We start from the raw sequence: 21,463 nt of genomic DNA, 5'->3' as shown, positions 1-21,463 counted from the left end.
AGTTTGTGTGCATAGGGTTTTTGTATTTCTGTGTAGATGGTGGTAATTTCATCTTTCTCATTTCTAATTGTGTATATTTGGTTCTTCTCTCTTTTTTCTTTTTTTTTTTTTTTTCCTGACAGAGTCTCACCCTGTGGCCCAGGCTGGAGTGCTGTGACGTGATCTTGGCTCACTGCAACCTCTGCCTCCCAGATTCAAGCAATTCTCCTGCCTCAACCTCCCAAGTAACTGGGATTACAGGTATGCACCACCACACCCAACTAATTTTTGTATTTTTTAGTCGACATGGGGTTTCTCCATTTTAGCCAGGCTGGTCTCAAACTCCTGGCTGCAAGTGATCCACCTGCCTCGGCCTCCCAAAGTCCTGAAATTACAGGCGTGAGCTACCCCTCCCAGACTCTTTTTTCTTTATTAGTCTAGCTAGTGGTCTATCTTACTAACTTTTCCAAAGAAACAATTCCTGGGTTCATTGATCTTTTGTATGGTTTTTTGCTTCTCAGTTTCCTTCAGTTCAGCTCTGATTTGGGTTATTTCTGGTCTTCTGCTAGATTTGGGTTTGGTTTGCTGTTGCTTGTCTAGTTCCTCTAGTTGTGATATTAGATTGTTAATTTGAGATCTAACTTTTTGATGTGGACGTTTAGTGCTATTAATATAAACTTCCCTCAACACTGCCTTAGCTATGTCTCTGGAGAGTCTGATATGCTGTATCTTTGTTCTCATTAGTTTCAAATATTTCTTGATTTCTGCCTCAATTTCATTATTTACCCAAAAGTCATTCAGGAGCAGAACAACCCAAATATCTATCAACAGAGGAATGATAAACAAAATGTAGTTTGTATATACAGTGGAATATTATTCAGCCTTAAAAAGAAATGAAGTTTTGACATGTGATATGATATGGATGAACTTTGAAAAGATTAAGCTAAGTGAAATAAGCCAGACACAACAGGACAAATATTGTATGAGTACAATATTTGTACTTTGAAAAGATTAAGAGAACTTTGAAAAGATTAAGCTAAGAGAAATCAGCCAGACACAAAAGGACAAGTATTGTATGAATATTCATAAAGACATAAAGTAGAATAGAGGTTATCAGGGGCTGGGGTAGGGTAAAATGGTGATTTGTTGATTAATGGGTATAGAGTTTCTGTTTGTAATGATAAGGCTGGGGGCGGTGGCTCAAGCCTGTAATCCCAGCACTTTGAGAGGCAGAGACGGGCGGATCACCTGAGGTTCGGAGTTCGAGACCAGCCTGACCAACATGGAGAAACCCTGTCTCTACTAAAAAATACAAAATTAGCCAGGTGTAGTGGCACATGCCTGTAATCCCAGCTACTCGGGAGGCTGAGGCAGGAGAATCGCTTGTACCCGGGAGGCGGAGGTTGTGGTGAGCCAAGATCACACCATTGCACTCCAGCCTGGGCAACAAGAGCAAAACTCCATCTCAAAAAAAAAAAAAAAGTATTATAAGGGATAACTTATTTATGAATATCTGTATGCCAACAAATTAGATAACTTTTATTTATTTATTTTTTCTGGAGACAGGGTCTCACTGTTGCCCAGGCTAGAGTGCAGTGGTGCAATCTCAGCTCACTGCAGCCTCCGCCTTCGAGGCTCAAGCAATCCATCTGCCTCAGCCTCCCAAGTAGCTGGGACTACAAGTGTGTACCATCACACCTGGCTAAAAGTTAAATAGCTTAGATGAGATAGACAGATGGCTAAAAAAGCCACAACTACTGAAACTGGCTCAAGAAGAAAGGGACAATTTAAATAAATCTATAACAAAGAGATTAAATTAATCATCAGAAAACTACCACGGTGAAAATTCTAGGCCCAGGTAACTTCACTTGTGAATTCTACCAAACACTTAAAAAGTAATTAATACCAATTCTTCACCAACTCTACCAAAAAATAAAAGGGTATAACACTTTCCAAATCATTCTATTATGCCAGTATTTCCCTCATACTAAACCCCAACAAGAATATCACTAGAAAACATCTGTCGAGTATAGATGTAAACATCCTGAACAAAATACTAGAAAAGTGAAACCAGCAACATATAAAAAGATTTATGCCTCATGGCCAAGTGGGATTTATCCCAGAAATGCAAAGGTGGTTTAACATCTGAAGATCAATTAATGTAATACATGATACCAATAGAATAAAGGACAAGAAGACACAAGATTATCTCAATAGCTGTAGAAAAAAAGCATTTGATGAAATGTAACAATCTTTCATAATAAAAACATTCAACAAACTAGGAACAGAAAGGAACTTTCTCAACCTGATAAATGACATTTATGAAAAACCTACAGTTAACATTACACTTAATGGTAGAAGACTGAATATTTTCACTCTCAGATCAGGAATAAGACAAAGATATCTGCTCTTATCACTTCTATTCAATATTATACTAGAGGTTCTAACCAGGATAATTATAAGAAATAAAAACATCCAGATTGGGAAGGAAGAAATAAAATTATTTCTATTAGCAAATGCAATGATCTTGTATCTAGAAAATCCTAAGGAGCTTAATTTAAAAAGCCTTAAAACTAAGGTATGAGTTCTGTAAAGTTTCAGGATAAGAGATCAACATACAAATATCAATTGTGCCAGACGCAGTGGCTCACGCCTGTAATCCAAACACTTTGGCAGGCTGGGGTGGAGAGATCATTTGAGGTCAGGAGTTCGAGACCAGCCTGACCAACATGGTGAAAGCCTGTCTCTACTAAAATACAAAAAGTAGCCGAGTGTGGTGGCAGGTGCCTGTAATCTCAGCTACTCGGGAGGCTGAGGCAGAAGAATCGCTTGAACCCAGGAGGCGGAGGTTGCAGTGAGCTGAGATCATGCCACTGCACTCCAGCCTGGGTGACAGAGTGAGACTCTGTGTCTTAAAAAAAAAAAAAAAAAAAAAATCAATTGTATGTCTATACATTTTTAGTGATCAATCTGAAAATGAAACTTAGAAAACAATTCCATTTATAATAGCTCAAGAAAAAGTGATCCTAAGGAATAAATTTAACAAAGTGCAAAACTTGTATTTTGAAAACTATAAAACATTGTTGAAAAAAATTAAAGATGATCTAAGTAAATGGGATAATATCCCATGTCCACAGACTGGAAGGTTTAATATTGTTTAGATGGCAGTACCCCCTAGCTGACCTACAGATTCAATGCATTCATTACCAAAATTCCAGCTAACTTCTTTGCAGAAACTGGCAACCTGATCCTAAAATTCATCTAGAAATTCAAGGGATCTAGAATTAGCTAAAACGATCTGGAAAAACAAGAACAAAATTGACAGACTCACTCCTCCCAATTTCAAAACTATCTAGAAAGCTAAGTAATCAAGACAGTATGGTTTTGGCATAATGAACCTTACTGTCCTGAGAGTTCAGAAATAAACTTTCACATTTATGATGACTTGATTTTTGACGAGGGTGTCAAGACAACTCAATGGGGGAAAGAATAGTTTTCTCAACAAATGGTGCTGGGGCAACTGATATTCATATGCACAAAAATGAAGTTGGATTTTCTACTTCACTCCATATACAAAAATTAAACCCAAATAGATTAAGGACTTACAGGTAAGAGCTAAAACTATAAAACTCTTAGAGGATAACAGGCCGGGCGTGGTGGCTCACACCTGTAATCTCAGCACTTTGGGAGGCCAAGGCAGGTGGATCACCTGAGGTCAGGAGTTTGAGACCAGCCTGGCCAACATGGTGAAACCCTGTCTTTAATAAAAATACAAAAATTAGCTGGGCGTGGTGACAGGTGTCTGTAATCCCAGCTACTCAGGAGGCTGAGGCAGGAGAATTGCTTGAACCCAGGAGACTGCAGTGAGCCGAGATCTCGCCATCACACTCCAGCCTGGGGGACAAGAGCAAGACTTCGTCTCCAAAAAAAAAAAAAAAAAACAGAAACAAACAAAAAAAAACACTCTTAGAGGATAACATTAGGCACTGGTTTCTTAGATACGATGCTGAAAGCATAGGCAATGAAAGAAAAAAAGATAAACTGGACGTCATAAAAATTCAAAACTATTGGCAGGGCACGATGGCTCAGGCCTGTAATCCCAACACTTTGGGAGGCTGAGGAGGGTGGATCACCTGAGGTCAGGAGTTTGAGACCAGCCTGGCCAACATGGTGAAACCCTGTCTCTACTAATAATACAAAAGTTAGCCAGGCACGGTAGTGCGCGCCTGTAATCCCAGCTACTCGAGAGGCTGAGGCAGGAGAATTGCTTGAACCCAGGAGGTGGAGGTTGCAGTGAGCCAAGATCGTGCCACTGCACTCCAGCCTGGGCGACAAGAGTGAAACTCTGTCTTCAAAACATAAAAATAAAAAAAATTAAAAATTAAAAACTATTGTTCTCCAAAAGATACCATCAAGAAAATTAAAAAACAACCCACAAAATAGGGAGAAAAATCCCAAATCATTTCTTGGGTAAGGGGCTTGTATACAGAATATATAAAGAACTCTTATAACTCAATAATAAAAAGACAAACCATCCAAGTAAAAATGGGCAAAAATTTTGAATTTCTCCAAAATGGATGTATAAATGGCCAATAAACCATGAAAAGATGCAACACCATTAGCTGTCAAGGAGATGCAAACCAAATCCACAATGAGGTGGCACTTCACGCCCACTAGGATTGCTGCAATCCAAAAGATAAGGTGGCAAATATGTGAAGAAACTGGAACCCCACTACTCTACTGGTGGGAATGTAACATGTTGCAACCTCTTTGGAAAGCAGTTTGGTAATTTCTCAAAAGGTTAAACATAGGGTTATCATATGTATGGCCCAGCAATTCTGTTCCTAGACATATGCCCAAGAGAAATAAAATCTTAGTCCACACAAAAAGCCATACACAAGCCAGGCACAGTGGCTCACACTTGTAATCCCAGCACTTTGGGAGGCCGAGGCTGGTGGATCATGAGGTCAGGAGTTCAAGACCAGCCTGGCCAACATGATGAAACCCCATGTCTACTAAAAATACAAAAATTAGCTGGGCATGGTGGTGCGTGCCTGTAATGCCAGCTAGTCAGGAGGCTGAGGCAGGAGAATAGCTTGAACCAGGACCCGGGAGGCAGAGGTAGCAGTGAGCGAGATCGTGCCACTGCACTCCAGCCTGGGTTACAGAGTGAGACTCTGTCTCAAAAAAAAAAAAAAAAAAAGGAAGTCGTACACAAATGCTGTAGCAGCATTACTCATAAAAGCAAAAATGTGGACACAACACAAACAACTGACAGAGGATTAAGTGAATAAAATGTGTTCTGTTGATACAATGGAATATTGTTTGGCAATAAAAAGAAATAATGTACTAATAATGCTATAACATGGATGTACCTTGAAAACATTATGCTAAGTGAAAGCAGCTAGCTTTAAAAGACCTCATATTAGGCCAGGCATGACTCACGCCTGTAATCCCAGCACTATGAGGGGCCAAGGCAGGTAGATCACCTAAGGTCAGGAGTTTGAGACCAACCTGGCCAACATGGTGAAACCCCATCTCTACTAAAAATACAAAAAATTAGCTGGGCGTGGTGGCGGGTGCTTGTCATCCCAGCTACTCAGGAGGCTGAGGCGGGAGAATCGCTTGAACCCAGGAGGCAGAGATTGCAGTGAGCCGAGATTGCACCACTGCACTCCAGCCTGGGCGATATAAGCAAAATTCCATCTAAAAAAAAAAAACCTCATATTTCATGATTCCATTTAAAGGAAGTGTGTGGAATTATCAAATCTCTAGAGATAGAAAGTAGATTATTGTGTGCCCAGGACTGGAAAGGTTAGGGGTAAATAGGAGTGACTGGTAATGAGTAGGGAGTTTTCTTTTCAAGTGTTGGATTTATTTTTTGCTTTTGTTTTTGTTTTCGTTGTTGTTATTTTTTCGTATAGACAGGGTCTCACTATGTTGCCCATGCTGGTCTCGAACTCCTGACCTCAAGCAATCCTCCCGCCTTGGCCTTGGAAAGTACTGGGATTACAGATGTGAGCCACCGCACCTGGCTAAAGTGTGGTAATGTAAAATTGTATGTGATGATGGTGGGACAACTCTGAAAACATACTAAAAACCATTGAATCGTATACTTCAAATGAGTGAACTGTATAGTATGTGAATTTTATCTCAATTGTCTTTTTCAAAAAATTATAAAAACCAATAAAAAATAAATCAATGAAATTTAGCACATTAACAGGTAAAATAGAAAAACATAATTCTCTCAATAGATGCACAAAAACAAAATTTAACACCCTTTCATGGTTTTTTTTTTTAAGACAGAGTCTCACTCTGTTGCCCAGGCTACAGTGCAGTGGCACAGTCTCGGCTCACTGCAACCTCTGCCTCCTGGGCTCAAGTGAGTCCATGCCTCAACCTCCCAAGTAGCTGGGATTACAGGCGCACGCCACCATGCCCAGCTAATTTTTGTGTGTGTGTGTGATGGAGTCTTGCTGTGTTGCCTAGGCTGGAGTGCAGTGGTGCGATCTCTGCTCACTGCAACCTTCGCCTCCTGGGTTCAAGAGATTCTCCTGCCTCAGCCCGCCGAGTAGCTGGGATTACAAACGCATGCCACCACACCAGGCTAATTTTTTGTATTTTTAGTAGAGAGCGGGGTTCCACCATGTTAGCTAAGATGGTCTTGATCTCCTGACCTCGTGATCCGCCTGCCTCAGCCTCCCGAAGTGCTGAGATTACAGGCATAAGCCACCATGCCCAGCTGATTTTTTAAAAGCAACATTCATAGTCAACAAATAATTGAAGGAAACTTTTTTTTTTTTTTTTTTTTTTTTTCCAGACAGAGTCTCACTCTGTCACCCAGACTGGAGTGCAGTGGGGCAATTTCAGCTCACTGCAAAACAACCTCCACCTCCCAGGTTCAGGTGATTCTCCTGCCTCAGATCCCCGAGTAGCTGGAACTACAGGCACCTGCCACCATGCCCAGCTAATGTTTGTATTTTTAGTAGAGTCTAGGTCTCACCATGTTGGCCAGGCTGGTCTCAAACTCATGACCTCAGGTGATCCGCCTGCCTCAGCCTCCCAAAGTGCAGGAATTACAGGTCTGAGCCACTGCTCCCGGCCAGTTTTTTAAAAGCAACATTCATAGTCAACAAATAATTGAAGGGAACTTTTGGGACCTGATAAAAGTTATCTACCAAAAACAAATTTAAATAAAACATACTTAATGGTAAAGCACCAAATGTTTTTACTCTAAGATTGGGAACAAAGCAAGAATGTTCACCTTCCCACTTTTCTTCCTTTTTCTGGAGGGCCTAGATGATGCAATAAAGTAAGAAGAAGAAAAAGAAAGGATTACTGGTTGGAAAGAAATAAGTAAAACAGTCTTTATTTATAGGTCGTGACTACATGTGTGGAAAATCCTAAAAAATGTACATTGTTAATCAATGAGTAATATTAACAGGATCATTTGATAGTCAATATACAAAAACCAACTGTATTTTTTATACTACCAGCAAATAATTAGAAAGTAAATATTAATATCATTTATAATATACAAAATAAAATTTTTAACAAATTCAAATGTATGTGCAAGATCTTTACACTAAAACTCTAAAATATTGAAATTTTTAAAAACCTCAGTAAATGGAGAGAGATATCTATGTTCATGAACTAGAAGACATAATATCAATGTAAAGATTCAGTACAATCACTATTGCAGTCTCAGAAGGATTTTTAAAATGTAATTTCTGATTCTAAAATGTACATGGAATACCAAAGGATCTAAAATGACCAAAATAATTCTGAAGAAGAATGAACTTGGAGGTTTTACACTGCCTGATTTTAAGACTTACTATAAAGCTACAGTAGTCAAAGCAGTGAGGAAAAACTCAAAAATGTATTCATACATTGGTGGATATTGATTTGGCCAAGTGATTTCCAACAGAGATTAAAGGTAAAACTGAATGGAGAGAAGATATTCCTTCTAACAAATAGTTGTGGCACAACTGGGCATCCTTATGGGAAAAAAAAAATGAACCTTGACCCTTAACGTCACTAAACACACAAAACTGAATTCAAAATGGATTGTATACCTTAAATGTAAGTGCTAAAAGTAGAAAAATACTAGGAGAAAATCTTTACAACCTTGGGATAGGCAAACATTTCTTAGGGCACAAAAGCACAAACCATTAAAAATGATACTAAATTGACTACATTGGAACTTAAAACTTCTTCCCATCTAAAGATAGCAAGCCACAGACTGTAGAAAAAATACATATATACATATATATGACAAATTATTCATTTGTAGAATATATAGAAAAATTTTGATAACAATAATAAGACAAATAACCCAATGACCCAATAATACAAATAAACACAACCCAATAAGACACACTGGCCATTACAGAAAAGATTTGAAGAAGCGTTTCTTCAACTATCTTCAAATAAAATTTATAGAACATATATGTGTTAATAAGCACATGAAAGGATGTTCAATGTATTTAGTCATCAGGGAAATGGAAATTAAAATCATAATAGGATTAACTACTCACTTAATAAAATAGCTAAAATTTTAAGCCTGCCTATACCAGTAATAAGTTACAAGGTGGAGCAAGTGGAACCTTTATACATTACTGGTGGGATGTAAATGATACATCCATTTTGGAAAACAGTTTTGAATTCTCTTATAAAGTAAGACATATTTACCATATGGCCTAGGAATCCCTTTCCTAGGTATTTACCCAAGAAAAGTTAAAATACACAACCATATAAAGACTTTTTTTTTCCACTTTGGGAGGCCGAGGTGGCTGGATCACTTGAGGTCAGGAGTTCGAGACCAGCCTGGCCAACATGCTGAATCCCCATCTCTACTTAAAAAACAAAAATTAGCTGTATCTTTTACATGAATGTCTATATCAGTTTTATTCACAATATTCAAAACCTGAAGACAAACCAAAAGTTCATCAACAAGTGAAAAGACAATCAAATTATGGTATATTCATATTAAATACAATGAAATAAGAGTCAGTAATAAAAAGAAATGAACTACTGATAGACCCAACAATGTGGATAAATCTCAAAAATATTATGCTGAGTGAAAGAAGCTAGACACAAAAAAGTACACTATATGATTCCAATTGCATGAAATTCTAGAACAGGCAAAATTAATACAGGAAGAAAACAGATCAGTATTTGCCTGGATTCAGGAATGGCGGAAGGATTGATTGAAACAGTACATGAACTTTTAGGGGTGATAGAAATATTCTGTGTCTTGATTTTGGTGGTTATTATGCAGATGTGTTTATTTGTGAAAATTTATTTTACTGTATGCTTAAAATGGGGCTTCATATTATATGTAAATTAATGAACTGTTTATTCTAAAAAGTAAATGTGTGTGTATAACATTTAAAGAACCCTAAAATAATTTTAATTATTTAAATAGGGAACACGATATCCTCAAAATAATTTTAGGCTTTCTCCCCTTTTGAAGAAACATACAACACCTCTATTTGGACAAACTATAGTAGAACACATTTTTATAATAATGAGTGCTCCAATCCTTTAAAGAGATTCTAACCTTTGAGTTTGAGTCTCATTTAGGAATAAATCCTTTTAAGTTCTACATAAAAAACACTCTCTTGAATTATGTAAAAAGAAACCACTGCCCACTTTCAGAATTTTTCACTGCCAAAAAGACTGCAGCTAAGAGGATGCTCTTTTTGATGGAGAAAGGACACCTTCAAAAATTTCTCTACTTTCTATGGCTCGCGCCTGTAATCCAGCACTTTGGGAGGCCGAGGCAGGTGGATCACTTGAGGCCAGGAGTTCGAGACCAGCCTGGCCGACATGACAAAACCCTGCTCTACTGAAAATACAAAAATTAGCCAGGCGTGATGGTGCTCACCTGTAATTCCAGCGACTTAGGAGGCTGAGATGAGAAGATCTCTTGAACCCACAAGGCAGAGGTTGCAGTGAGCAGAGATTATGCCACTGCCCTCCAGCATGGGCAACAGAGCGAGACACTCCATCTCAAAAAAAAAAAAAAAAAAAAAAGGCCGGGCACAGTGGCTCGCGCCTGTAATCCCAGCACTTTGGGAGGCCGAGGCAGGCAGATCACCTCAGGTCAGGAGTTCGAAACCATGGCCAACATGGCGAAACCCTATCTCTACTAAAAATACAAAAATTAGCCAGGCGCAGTGGAGGGTGCCTGTAATCCGAGGTACTTGGGAGGCTGAGGCAGGAGAATCACTTGAACCTGGGAGCTGGAGGTTGCAGTGAGCCACGATCATGCCGTTGCACTCCAGCCTGGGCAACAGAGTGAGACTCCGTCTCAAAAAAAAAAAAAAAGGGTAAGGTAAAATATTAATTCAGTAAACTGAAAAGTTAAGTATGTATATCATAGTATCGAGTTACCACTAAATAAATAAAAAGAAGGAAAAAAGCTGTATGGAGAGATATCATCAAAAAGAAATCATAAATTAAATTGGAATAGTAGAAAATAGTCACATAATCCCAAAGAAGTCAGAAAAGAGGAAACAAACATAAACCAGAGGGAACAAACAGAAAACAAGTAATAAAATGTTAAACCTAAATCCAGGCCAGGCGCGGTGGTTCACACCTGTAATCGCAGCACTTTGAGAGACTGAGGTGGATGGATCACCTGAGATTGGGAGTGCGAGACCAGCCTGACCAACATGGAGAAACCCTATCTCTACTAAAAATACAAAATCAGCCATGCATGGTGCCGCGTGCCTGTAATTTCAGTTACTTGAGAGGCTGAGGCAGGAGAATTGCTTGAAACCGGGAGGCGGAGGTTGCAGTGAGCCAAGATCGTGCCATTGCACTCCAGCCTGGGCAACAAGAGCGAAACTCCATCTCAAAAAAAACAAAAACAAAAACACCTAAATCCAACCACATCCATAATTTTTAAAAATGCAAATGGTTTAAACACAGCAATTTGAAGTCAGAGATTACTGGCCGGGCATGGTGGCTCACGCCCGTAATCCCGCCACTTTAGGAGCACTTTAGGAGCCCAGGAGTTCAACCCCAGCCTGAGTAAGTAACATAATGAGACCCTGTCTCTACAAATAATAAAATAATAATAATGATGATAAAGAAATAAAATTAGCCAGGTGTGGTGGCTCACATCTGAGTAGTCCCAGCTACTCAGGAGTCTGAGGTGGGAAGATCACTTGAGGACAGGAAGTCAAGGCTGCAGTGAGCTGTGATCGCACCACCACACTCCAGTCTGGGTGACAGAGCAAGACCCTGTCTCAACATATACAAATAAATAGAGATTATCAAAATGGATGTTAAATGAACCAAATACACGCTATCTACAAGAAACTCAGTTCAAACATAATGATATACGCAGCTTTAAAGTAAAAAGATGTGTGGCTCCTGCCTGTAATCTCAGCACTTTGGGAGGCCGAGGTGGGCGGATCACTTGAGGTCAGGAGTTTGGAGACCAGCCTGGCCAACATGGCGAAACCCTCTCTCTACAAAAATTACAAAAAATTACCCAGGCATGGTGCCGGGTAATTACAGGTGGTGCGCACCTGTGGTCCCCAGCTACTCGGAAGGCTGAGGCAGGAGTATTGCTTGAACCTAGGAGGCGGAGGTTGCTGTGAGCTGAGATCGTGCCGCTGCACTCCAGCCTGGGCGACAGAGCAAGACTCTGTCTGGAAAAAAATAAATCAATAAAACAAACTGTAACAAACTTAGAAGAGTTGAAATCATACAAAGTATGGCCTCTAACATAATGAAACTAACCTGGAACTGAATAAGAGAAAGAAAAATCCCCCAAATGCTTAGAAATTAAACAGCACACTTCTAAATTGTTCATGGATCACAGAGGAAGTTCCAAAGGAAATTACAAATTATTTAGAATTGAGTGAAAATGAAAATATAAAATATCAAAATTTGTGGGATGCCCTTGAAATAGTGATTGGAGGGCAATTTATGCCATCAGATGCTTACGTTAGAAAAAGAAAAAGGTCTTAAATCAATAGCCTGAGCTTCCACCCCAAGAAACTAGAAAAAGAAACTAGCAAAATAAACCTAACCAAGTGGAAGGAAGGAAACAAGGATCAGAGAAGAAATCAACAAAATTGAAAATAAACAAAAAAAGAAGAGCGAAAATGAACGCTGGTCCTTTGAAACAGCAATAAAATTAATCAACTTCTGGAAAGACTGACAAAAAAGATAAAACACAAATTACCCGTATTAGGAATGAGGGAAGGATATCACTCCAGATCCCACAGACATTAAAAGGCACTATAAGGGAATACTATGAACAGCTATATCCACATAACTTCAGGCACGGCAGGAGGAAGCGATTACACAAAGGGGCATGAGACACTTTGGGACTGAGGGATATGTTCATTTTCGTGATTATGGTGATGGTTTTACAGATGTATACCTGCATCTGCAAACCTGGGCAGCATAACCCAGGCAATGAGAATACCCGGAAAAAAGTTGAAAGCCTGAGTCCTGGGTACTCCTTCATGTAAGGCGGAGGAAGACAAGGAAGATCCATTTGTCAAACTATGCACTTGATATATGTACAGTTTATGATCTGTAAAGCATATCTCAATTAAGCTATTTTTTATTTTTGTTTTTATTTTATTTTATTTGAGATAGTCTCATTCTGTCTTCCAGGCTGGAGTGCATTGACCCGATCTCGGCTCACTGCAGCCCCCATCACCCGGGTTCAAGCGATTCTCCTGCCTCAGGCTCCCAAGTAGCTGGGACTACAGGTATGTGCCACCACGCCCGGCTAATTTTTGTAGTTTTAGTAGAGACGGGGTTTCACCCTGTTTGCCAGGCTAGTCTCGAACTCCTGACCTCAAGTGATCTGCCCTCCTCGGCTTCCCAATGTGTTGGAAATACAAGCCTGAGCTACCTCGCCCGGCCCAATTAAGCTATCTTTTAGAAAAACCGTTATGAAGCAGTACACTATTCCTTGTAGGTGGTTAGGGTGTCCATTACCTACCGTCAAAACTGTCCTTACCGGCTGGGCGCAGTGGCTCACGCCTGTAATCCCAGCACTTAAGGAGGCCAAGGCCAGTGGATCACAAGGTCAGCAGATGGAGACCATCCTGGCTAACACAGTGAAACCCCATCTCTACTAAAAATACAAAAAATTAGCCGAGCATGGTGGCACGTGCCTGTGGTCCCAGCTACTCAGGAGGCTGAGGCAGGAGAATCACTTGAACCCAGGAGGCAGAGGTGGTTGCAGTGAGCCAAGGTCACACCACTGCACTCCAGCCTGGGTGACAGAGCGAGACTCAGTCTCTAAAAAAAAAAAAAAAACAAAAACAACAATAACAAAAAACTGTCCTTACCCTTGTACAATAAGATTTTATTATTCTTCCGCTATTGTCTTTCCTCAAGTCACAATCTGTCCTTAACTAATATTTCTACTGTGTGCAATGAAATATTGATATTTTTATCCACATATCTCATCTTCTATACACTGAATTATAAAATCAGAAGATTTTAGTGTCTTCTGCTGCTCGAATCACTTAAGTAGAGGATAGTTTTTATCATCTAGTGTCATCAATGGTAGTACACTAAATTATTCAGAAATATATTCACCAGCAGAGTTCCTAAAAATACATGAATCAAAAGCTAGTTTGGGCCTCAGGGAGAATCCACTGCCTTCATTAATGCTACAGACTCAAGAACTGTACCCTCAATGATCCCAGTGGGGTGGTGAAACCCAGGTGAAGTTCACTCAATGTGCAGCACATCTCAGTAATCAAAGGAATACAGACGTGGAACACGTTATAGCATGTAATTACAAGCTGGAACTCTCTCGGGCGCACTAAGCTTGGGCACCATAAGATGTATCTCTTTGCTGTCATTTGTTGTTAAGCAGTGATATACAATTTATATGTCCTAACAGCCTGGCAATAGGCTCTTCTTCATTGTGAGTACAGAACAACGTGCACTGACCAACTCCACTACAGCCCCATTTTCTTTTCTTTTTCTTTTCTTTTTTTCTTGTCTTTTTTTTTGAGACAGAGTCTCACACTGTTGCCCGGGCTGGAGTGCAGTGGCGTGATCTTGGCTCACTGCAACCTCTGCCTCCCAGGTTCAAGCGATTCTCCTGCCTCAGCCTCCCAAGTAGCTGGGATTACAGGCGCCTGCCACCACGACCAGTTAATTTTTTGTATTTTTAGTAGAGACAGGGTTTCACCATGTTGGCCAGGCTGGTCTCAAATTCCTGACCTCATGATTTGCCTGACTCAGCCTCCCAAAGTGCTGGGATTATAGGCATGAGCCACCATGCCCGGCCTGTTCAGATTTTTAAAACACTTTGGGAGGCTAAATGAGAGGATCTCATGAGCCGAGGAGTTCAAGACCAACCTGGGCAACATAGTAAGACCCCATCACTATAAAAAACAATTTTTTAAAAATAATCTGGCATGGTGGTGCATGCCTGTGGTCCTGGCTAGTTGGGAGGCTGAGGTGGGAGGATCACTTGAGGCCAGCAGTTTGAGGCTGCAGTGAGCTATGATTGCACCACTGCATTCCCAGCCTGGGTGACAGAGTGAGCAACGCTGTCTCAAAAAAAAAAAAAAAAAAAAAGGTGTAGATGAGGAAGATTCAACAAAACAGAATGAGGAGTAGGTAATGAAGTAAGAGATGTCCTTGAAGCCAAGAAAAGATAGAACTTTATGAAGGAGAAAATGAACAACTTTGTGAGCTGCTGCCAAGAGTTCTAGGAAGATGAGAGCTGAAAATTAACCATGAGATTAAGAAATATGCAGATCTTGTTTATTCTACCAGCTGTACAGAGATATAACATACCTCATTTACAGAGTAGAATTGAGTGTTTTCAGTATATTTAAAGAGTATTACCACCATCACCACCAACCATTTTAGAACATTTTAATAATCTCATCCATGCCGTAGCATGTATCAGTAGTTCCTCCCTTTTATGGCTGAACACTATTCCGTGGTATGGTTATATCACATTGGATATATCACGTTTCATTCATTTCTCCATTCAGCAGTTAATGGACATTTGGATTTTTCTCATTATTTAGCTATTATGAATAATATTATATGCTACTATGAAAATTCCTGTACAAGGCCAGGCGCGGTGGCTCACGCCTGTAATCCCAGCACTTTGGAAGGCCAAGGCAGGCGGATCACGAGGTCAGGAGTTCGAGACCAGCCTGGCCAAGATGGTGAAACCCCGTCTCTACTAAAAATACAAAAAAAATTAGCCGGGCGCAGTGGCAGGCGCCTGTAATCCCCGGGCACTTGGGAGGCTGAGGCAAGAGAATCACTTGAACCCTGGGGGAAGGAAGTTGCAGTGAGCCGCACCACTGCACTCCACCCTGGGCGACAGAGTGAGACTCTGTCTCAACAAAATAAATAAATAAATAAATAATAAATAATAAAAATTCCTGTACAAGCTTTTATGTAGACATTCCATTTCTCTTGGGTGCATACCTAGGAGTGAAATTGGTGGGTCAAATGGTAACTATGGAAACTTTTAAAGGAGTGCCTGTTTTCCACAATGGTATTTTCCATTCCCACCAGCATATGTGAGTGGTTCCAATTTCTCCACATTCTCCCTAACTCTTTTTACCTGATGTCTTCATTATAGCCATGCCAGTGGGTGTGAAGTGGCGTTTGATTGTGGCTTTGATTTGCATTTCCCTGATGACTAATGAGGTAGAGCATCTTTTCGTGTGCTTTTTGGCCACATGTACGTATTCTTTGGAGAAATACCTCCAGATCCTTTGCCCATTTTTTATTTAGATTGTATGTCTTTTTAGTATTGAGTTGTAAGAGCTCTTTATATAGTCTAGATACAAGTTGCTTATTAGATATGTGATTTGTGAAAATTTTATTGCATTCCATGGGTTATCTTTCACTTTCTCAATAGTGTATTTTGAAGTGCAAATGTTTTTTATTTTGCTGATGTCCAATTTCTCTATTTTTTCTTTGACTTCTCTTGCTTTCAGTGTCATATCTCAGAAGCTGTCACTAAATCCAGGGTCATTATTTCTATGTTTACTTTTAAGAGGTTTGTATTTTGGGCTCCTACATTTAATATTTCAATCTGTTTTGAGTTAATTTTTGTATATGGTGTGAGGTAAGGGTCCAACTTCATTCTTCTTGCATGTGGCTATTCAGTTGTCCCAGTATCATTTGTTGAAAAGACTCTTCCTTCCTTCCTTCCTTCTTTCCTTCCTTCCTTCCTTTCCGCCTTCCTTTCTTCCTTCCTTCCTTTCCTTCTTCCTTTCTTCCTTTCTTTCCTTCTTCCTTTCTTTCTTTCCTTCTTTCCTCACTCTCTCACCCAGGCTGGAATGCAGTGGTGCAATCTCAGCTCACTGCAACCTCCACCTCCCAGGTTCAAGCGATTCTCCTGCCTCAGCCTCCTGAGTAGCTGGGACTAAAGGCATGCACCACCATGCTCGGCTAATTTTTATATTTTTTGTAGAGACAAGGTTTCACCATGTAGCCCAGGCTGGTATTCTTTCTTTACCAAATGGTCTTGGTACCCTTGTCAAAATCAACTGGCCATAGATACAAAGATGAAACGTGGAGATCTTTGGTGATCTGAACAATAACAGTTTTTATGAAATGATGGAGACAAAAATTTAATGGAAATGGATTCATGGTAGAATGGGAATAGAGGAATTGGAAATAGTGAGTAGAAACAAGTTTATTGAGGAGTTTGCTAGCAAAAGCAGCTGGAGGATGGAGCCATAACAGGGGGTTAGGAGTTCAGCTCTTAGCTAAAGACCTCTATGTGATCTTTCAAACTTGATCACAGGCAATTACACAGGCTTTTCCTGGCAGGCCTCACAGGGAAGGCTGCCCTTTCCACGCCAGACTTGATGCACAGCCAGTGCATGACAGTCCTGAAGGGTGCTGTGGTCAAGGACTCAGGTCCCATGGGCAGGCCTTGCTCTCACACATCTGCATTCCTAGTCCAGGTGCCTCCATTTGAAATCTCTTTGGGGTCTCTGAATGAGGCCTTCCTCAGATGCCTCTTCTTATCATGAAGAGAAGAAGGAATCTTGCTTTTCTCTATTTGGACTTGGTTATTTTCCATCCTTAACCCTTCCCCTGATATCTGACCCTCTGCACACTGTTCCATGAGGGAAAACAGAGCAGATGGGAGTGGACATTCCCTCCAAGTGAGCCCCTTGCTTAAGGTATGGCGTTAGATGATTGAAGGTGTGACCAGGAGCGGTGGCTCATGCCTGTAATCCCAGCACTTTGGGAGGCTGAGGCAGGTGGATTGCTTGAGGCCAGGAGTTCAAGACCAGACTGGCCAACGTGGTGAAACCCCATCTCTACTAAAAACAAAAACTAGTTGGGCGTGGTGGTGCATGCCTGTGATTCCAGCTACTCAGGAGGCTGAGGCAGAAGAATCACTTGAACTGGGGAGACGGAGGTTGCAATGAGCCAAAATTGTGCCACTGCACTTCAGCCTGGGTGATAGAGTGAGACCCTGTCAAAAAATAAATAAATAAATAAAAGATTGAAGGTTTGACTGGTGCTTTCATTTTGGCTTGTTGTTTTAATCACGACTCTAATACTATTTGGAGAGCTCTGGAGAGCTGCACTGAGCCCCCAACAGAGAGTGTCTTGTTGGTTGTTTGTTTTTCTATGGGAGGCATTACCAGCAAGATCATGTACTGATGAGAATGGGCCAATAGAGAAGGACTAATAGAAGAGAGAGAGAGGGCAGCTGGAGGCAGAAGGCATGGCGGATAGCGTGCCTTTGCCGGGATCCCCTCTCAGGGCTGGTGTACCCAGCCCCTGGCTCCTGGCAGGGAAGGTTCACAGCCGCATCACTTACTGGGAATGCCCTCAGCCACAGAGAACTGCCTTGCCCAAGGGTATTCCCCTCCCAGTAGGTGACCCATGGCCAATACCAGAGTCACAAAGGAATGGTCTCCAGCCCAGCTCCACAGCACCCTATAGAATTGCCTGAAGCTTTAGTTGCATTTGCATTTTGGGTCAGTTTCTCCTTCTGCTCAGTCCTGTCTTCCTCACCTGCCTACACATGCCTCTCAACAGCATTTCTGTATGCAACACTCTACCTCTGTTTCCAGGGAATATCTAAGACAATTGGGGTGGTCCTGGGAAGCATACTCTAAGATGGGACTTTGGAGCTGGATCCCTGCTGGCAAGCTGGCAGTAGGGACCCCATCACTAGTGTTGGGCGGAGTATGGACAGATCTGGGGTGCTACAGCAGTTCAGGGACTGACTTTCACCTGGAGTGGCCTGGGCTCCTCTGGCACACAGCTCCTTTGGTGTGTGCTCTCTCCTCTCCCTTGTCAGGCCCATGGCATCCTCAGTTGGACTTTGCTGGGACATGACCTATTACTGGTCTGTAATCAGCACTGTATCTTTTGAGCTCTTGACAAGTCCCTGATGATAGGATGAGGATGGGGGGCAGGTCAGCAGAGGCTGGAGGACTTGCTGGAGAGCTGGCCTCACACTCTCTTCCCCTCTTCTCCCGACGTCATCCATCTCTCAGGTGACACTCCTGCCAAGGACTTTGAATTCATCCCCTCTTTCCCCTCACCTGACCACCCAAGCACCTCCAGGCTCACCCTTCCTAAACTCTGCACTAAAGGCAGGAGGGACCCCATCACTTAGAGAATATTATTGCCTCCCCACTGTCCTCAGGATAAACCGAACTCATTGCATGGCCTCTTAGGATATGGGCCCTCCCCAGCCTCATCCCCTAAAGACAGGGGGAAAGGGCCAATTGGGGTACACAGGCCCAAACCCAGGTCTCTGAGGAAATCCCCCCTGAATACCACTGTAGATGACCATGGCCCAGCCCACAACATACAAATGTGAGCTCTGTGACAAGAAGGACTCTTTTGGAAAAAAAAAAAAAAAAAAGAATTTACACGGGCATAGGATGCACTGGCTGTTGCAGTATCTCTGGTGCTAGAGACTGAGAGAGACATGGAAGCTATTTCTAAGTTTCTGACTATTGCTAAGCACCACGGGTTCATAGAGAAGAAACAGTGACAGGCTCAGGACAGTTGGTTATCACCAGTTCCGAAGGCCTCCTAGGCAGAGTTTAAGGAAGTCTTAACCTGTAGCTGGAGAGTAGACAGAAAGGAGGACCTGGCTCAGAGCTGAATCTTCACAATAGCAGAGGCTCAGAGAAGGTTGAATTCTCGGCCTCAGCAGGTCTCTGGGCAGGATCAGGGCCTAATAGGAAAGGAGTACGACCCTGAGACTTGAGATGGGAATACTGGATGGATACAATTAAGAACCTTGAATCTACTGGGCTTGCAAAAGTGGGCCTTTCTTCTTGTTAAAAAAATAGTATTCTCTACTTGCTTAAAGATGTTGCAGAAGCCTTAAATGAGGTAGATGCTTTGCAAGATGAAAGTTGCAACCCTCAGGATCACCCCCTCTTCCTCTCCTGGCAACAAGACCAGTGACAGGTCAAGTAAGTCCCAGCAAAGCCCAACTGAGGCTGCCCTGGGCCTGACAAGGGAAGAAAGAGAGCACACGCCAAAGGAGCTGCAGAATCTGGCTGAGTCCTGCTGGCAGGAGCTAGAATATGCATGAGATGGAATCCCAAGGTGCTGGATCCAGAGCAGCTGAACGTAAATTTGGATAAGTGAGCATTTATCAATCTGGGAGCACTCCCTTGTTATAAGGATTCAACACCCTGGCAGGTGTTAAGACACCACGAAGATGGCTCTTGGGAGCCTGAAGGTGATGGGCCACACTCAAGAAAGGGCCTGTCACACAAAGGCAGAACACCCACAAGCTGACTGTGTGCCACAGGAGAGCCCGGAAGGCCAAAGTGATGAAGAAAGGACTAGTGAGAGGGGCCCCAAAATTGTGGAGAGTTCTGTAGTGACTGTCCCCTGCAGACCAGGGCTGATGAAAGGGGATACTGTTCACAACTGGGCTCCCTGCCAGGCACAGTGGCTCATGCCTGTAATCTCAGCACTTTGGGAGGCCGAGGCAGGAGGATTGTTTGAGGCCAGGAGTTTGAGACCAGCCTGGGAAACATAGTGAGACCCTGTCTCTATAAGAAATTTCAAAATTAGCTGGGCATGGTGATGCATGCCTGTTGTCCCAGCTACTACAGAGGCTGAGGTAGGAGAATAGCTTAAGCCCAGGAGGTTGAGGCTGTGGTGAGCTATGATTATGCCACTGCACTCCAGCCTGGGTGACAGAGCAAAACCATGCCCCTAAAAATAAGAATAAATAAATAAAAACCAAGAACTGGGCTCTCTGACATAGCAGTGAGGATTCTAACCTTCCAAAATGATGGAGGCCGAGTAGCAGCCATTAGAATCAAGGCAGGTACAATTATCTCAATGAACACAAGGTTGGAAAATGGCAGCGAGGAGGAGTTCCTCGCACAGAGAACAAAGAATAGGGCTTACAGGACATAATTCTTAAAAGTCAAAGATGGTTAGGAGGCTAAAGGTAGCCACTGCAGTAAGTCACGATCCCTTGTTTGTTTCTGGACCTGAGCCTATTTTCAGGTCCAGAACTTACTGAATGAGAAGTCTGTGGCTGCAGAAACATGACAAATGTATTTAGTAGTGATTCCCCAGTCCTTCTGCAAAGAACTGTGGCTGCTTACATGGGTAACCATGCCTAGGTGAAAGGGGAATACCTAAACTTTTTGAGGATTATTGGATAGAGTCTGGATTGACACTGAAACGTGGGATTTGAAGCATCACCATGCCTTCCCTGCTAAACCGAGGGTGGCTGGGGCCGTGTGGTCCATGGGTCCTGACCTAGGTCCAGCTTGCAGACCTGCCCAGTGGTCATTCCTCTGGTCATGGATGTACAATAAGACTGGACACACTCTTTTTTTTTTTTTTGAGATGGAGTCTCGCTGTGTCACCCAGGCTGGAGTGCAGTGGTGTGATCTCAGCTCACTGCAAGCTCTGCCTCCAGGGTTCATGCCATTCTCCTGCCAAGGCCTCCCAAGTAGCTGGGACTATAGGTGCCCACCACCATGCCCAGCTAATTTTTTGTATTTTTAATAGAGACGGGGTTTCACCATGTTAGCCAGGATGGTCTTGATCTCCTGACCTCGTGATCAGCCCGCCTCGGCCTCCCAAAGTGCTGGGATTACAGGCGTGAGCCACCGCACCCGGCTGACTGGACACACTCTTTAGCTGGCAAAATCCCCACCTGCAAAGTGAGAATTATTGCAGCGGGAAGGCCGAGTGGAAACCTCTGAACTCCTTTCTCTCACAGGAACAACAGTGAATCCCCTGGGCGCGGTGGCTCATGCATGTAATCCTAGCACTTTGGAAGGCCGATGCAGGCAGATCATTTGAGGTCAGGAGTTCAAAACCAGCCTGGCCAACATGGTGAAACCCTGTCTCTACTAAAAACACAAAAAAATTAGCCGAGCATGGTGGCGGGCGCCTGTAATCCCAGCTACTTGGGAGGCTGAGGTAGAAGAATTGCTTGAACCCAGGAGGCTGAGGTTGCAGTGAGCCAAGATCACAC

At 42.2% G+C, this 21,463-nt stretch overlaps 1 protein-coding gene and 1 long non-coding RNA gene across 17 annotated transcripts in view; one reads left to right on the top strand and one right to left on the bottom strand.

The window, feature by feature from the left end:
* Positions 1-21,463, top strand: part of LOC129048429 (uncharacterized) — a 115,574-nt gene that overhangs the window by 39,970 nt on the left and 54,141 nt on the right. For 3 of the 6 annotated variants that reach the window (XR_010141402.1, XR_010141400.1, XR_010141401.1), the window contains 2 exons: positions 123-240; positions 5,904-6,037. The exons of 1 other annotated variant lie outside the window; for it this stretch is intronic. This is a non-coding gene — a long non-coding RNA (uncharacterized LOC129048429). Of the gene's footprint in view, positions 1-122; positions 241-5,903; positions 6,038-12,624; positions 13,812-21,463 lie in introns of those variants that run through there. 2 more of the 6 variants (XR_008510772.2, XR_010141403.1) reach the window with 2 other exon arrangements.
* Positions 1-21,463, bottom strand: part of CCNY (cyclin Y) — a 308,606-nt gene that overhangs the window by 259,475 nt on the left and 27,668 nt on the right. For 3 of the 11 annotated variants that reach the window (XM_054523223.2, XM_054523225.2, XM_054523234.2), the window contains one exon: positions 7,244-7,274. The exons of 7 other annotated variants lie outside the window; for them this stretch is intronic. In XM_054523223.2, coding sequence (XP_054379198.1) covers positions 7,244-7,274 — 31 coding nt within the window. Of the gene's footprint in view, positions 1-7,198; positions 7,275-21,463 lie in introns of all 11 variants that reach the window. One more of the 11 variants, XM_054523222.2, reaches the window with a different exon arrangement.

The sequence above is a fragment of the Pongo abelii genome, chromosome 8 (assembly GCF_028885655.2).
Source record: "Pongo abelii isolate AG06213 chromosome 8, NHGRI_mPonAbe1-v2.0_pri, whole genome shotgun sequence".
Classification (NCBI taxonomy): Eukaryota; Metazoa; Chordata; class Mammalia; order Primates; family Hominidae; genus Pongo; species Pongo abelii.
Note: the sequence above shows the minus strand (reverse complement) of the source record. Positions and strands in the feature narration are given on the sequence as shown.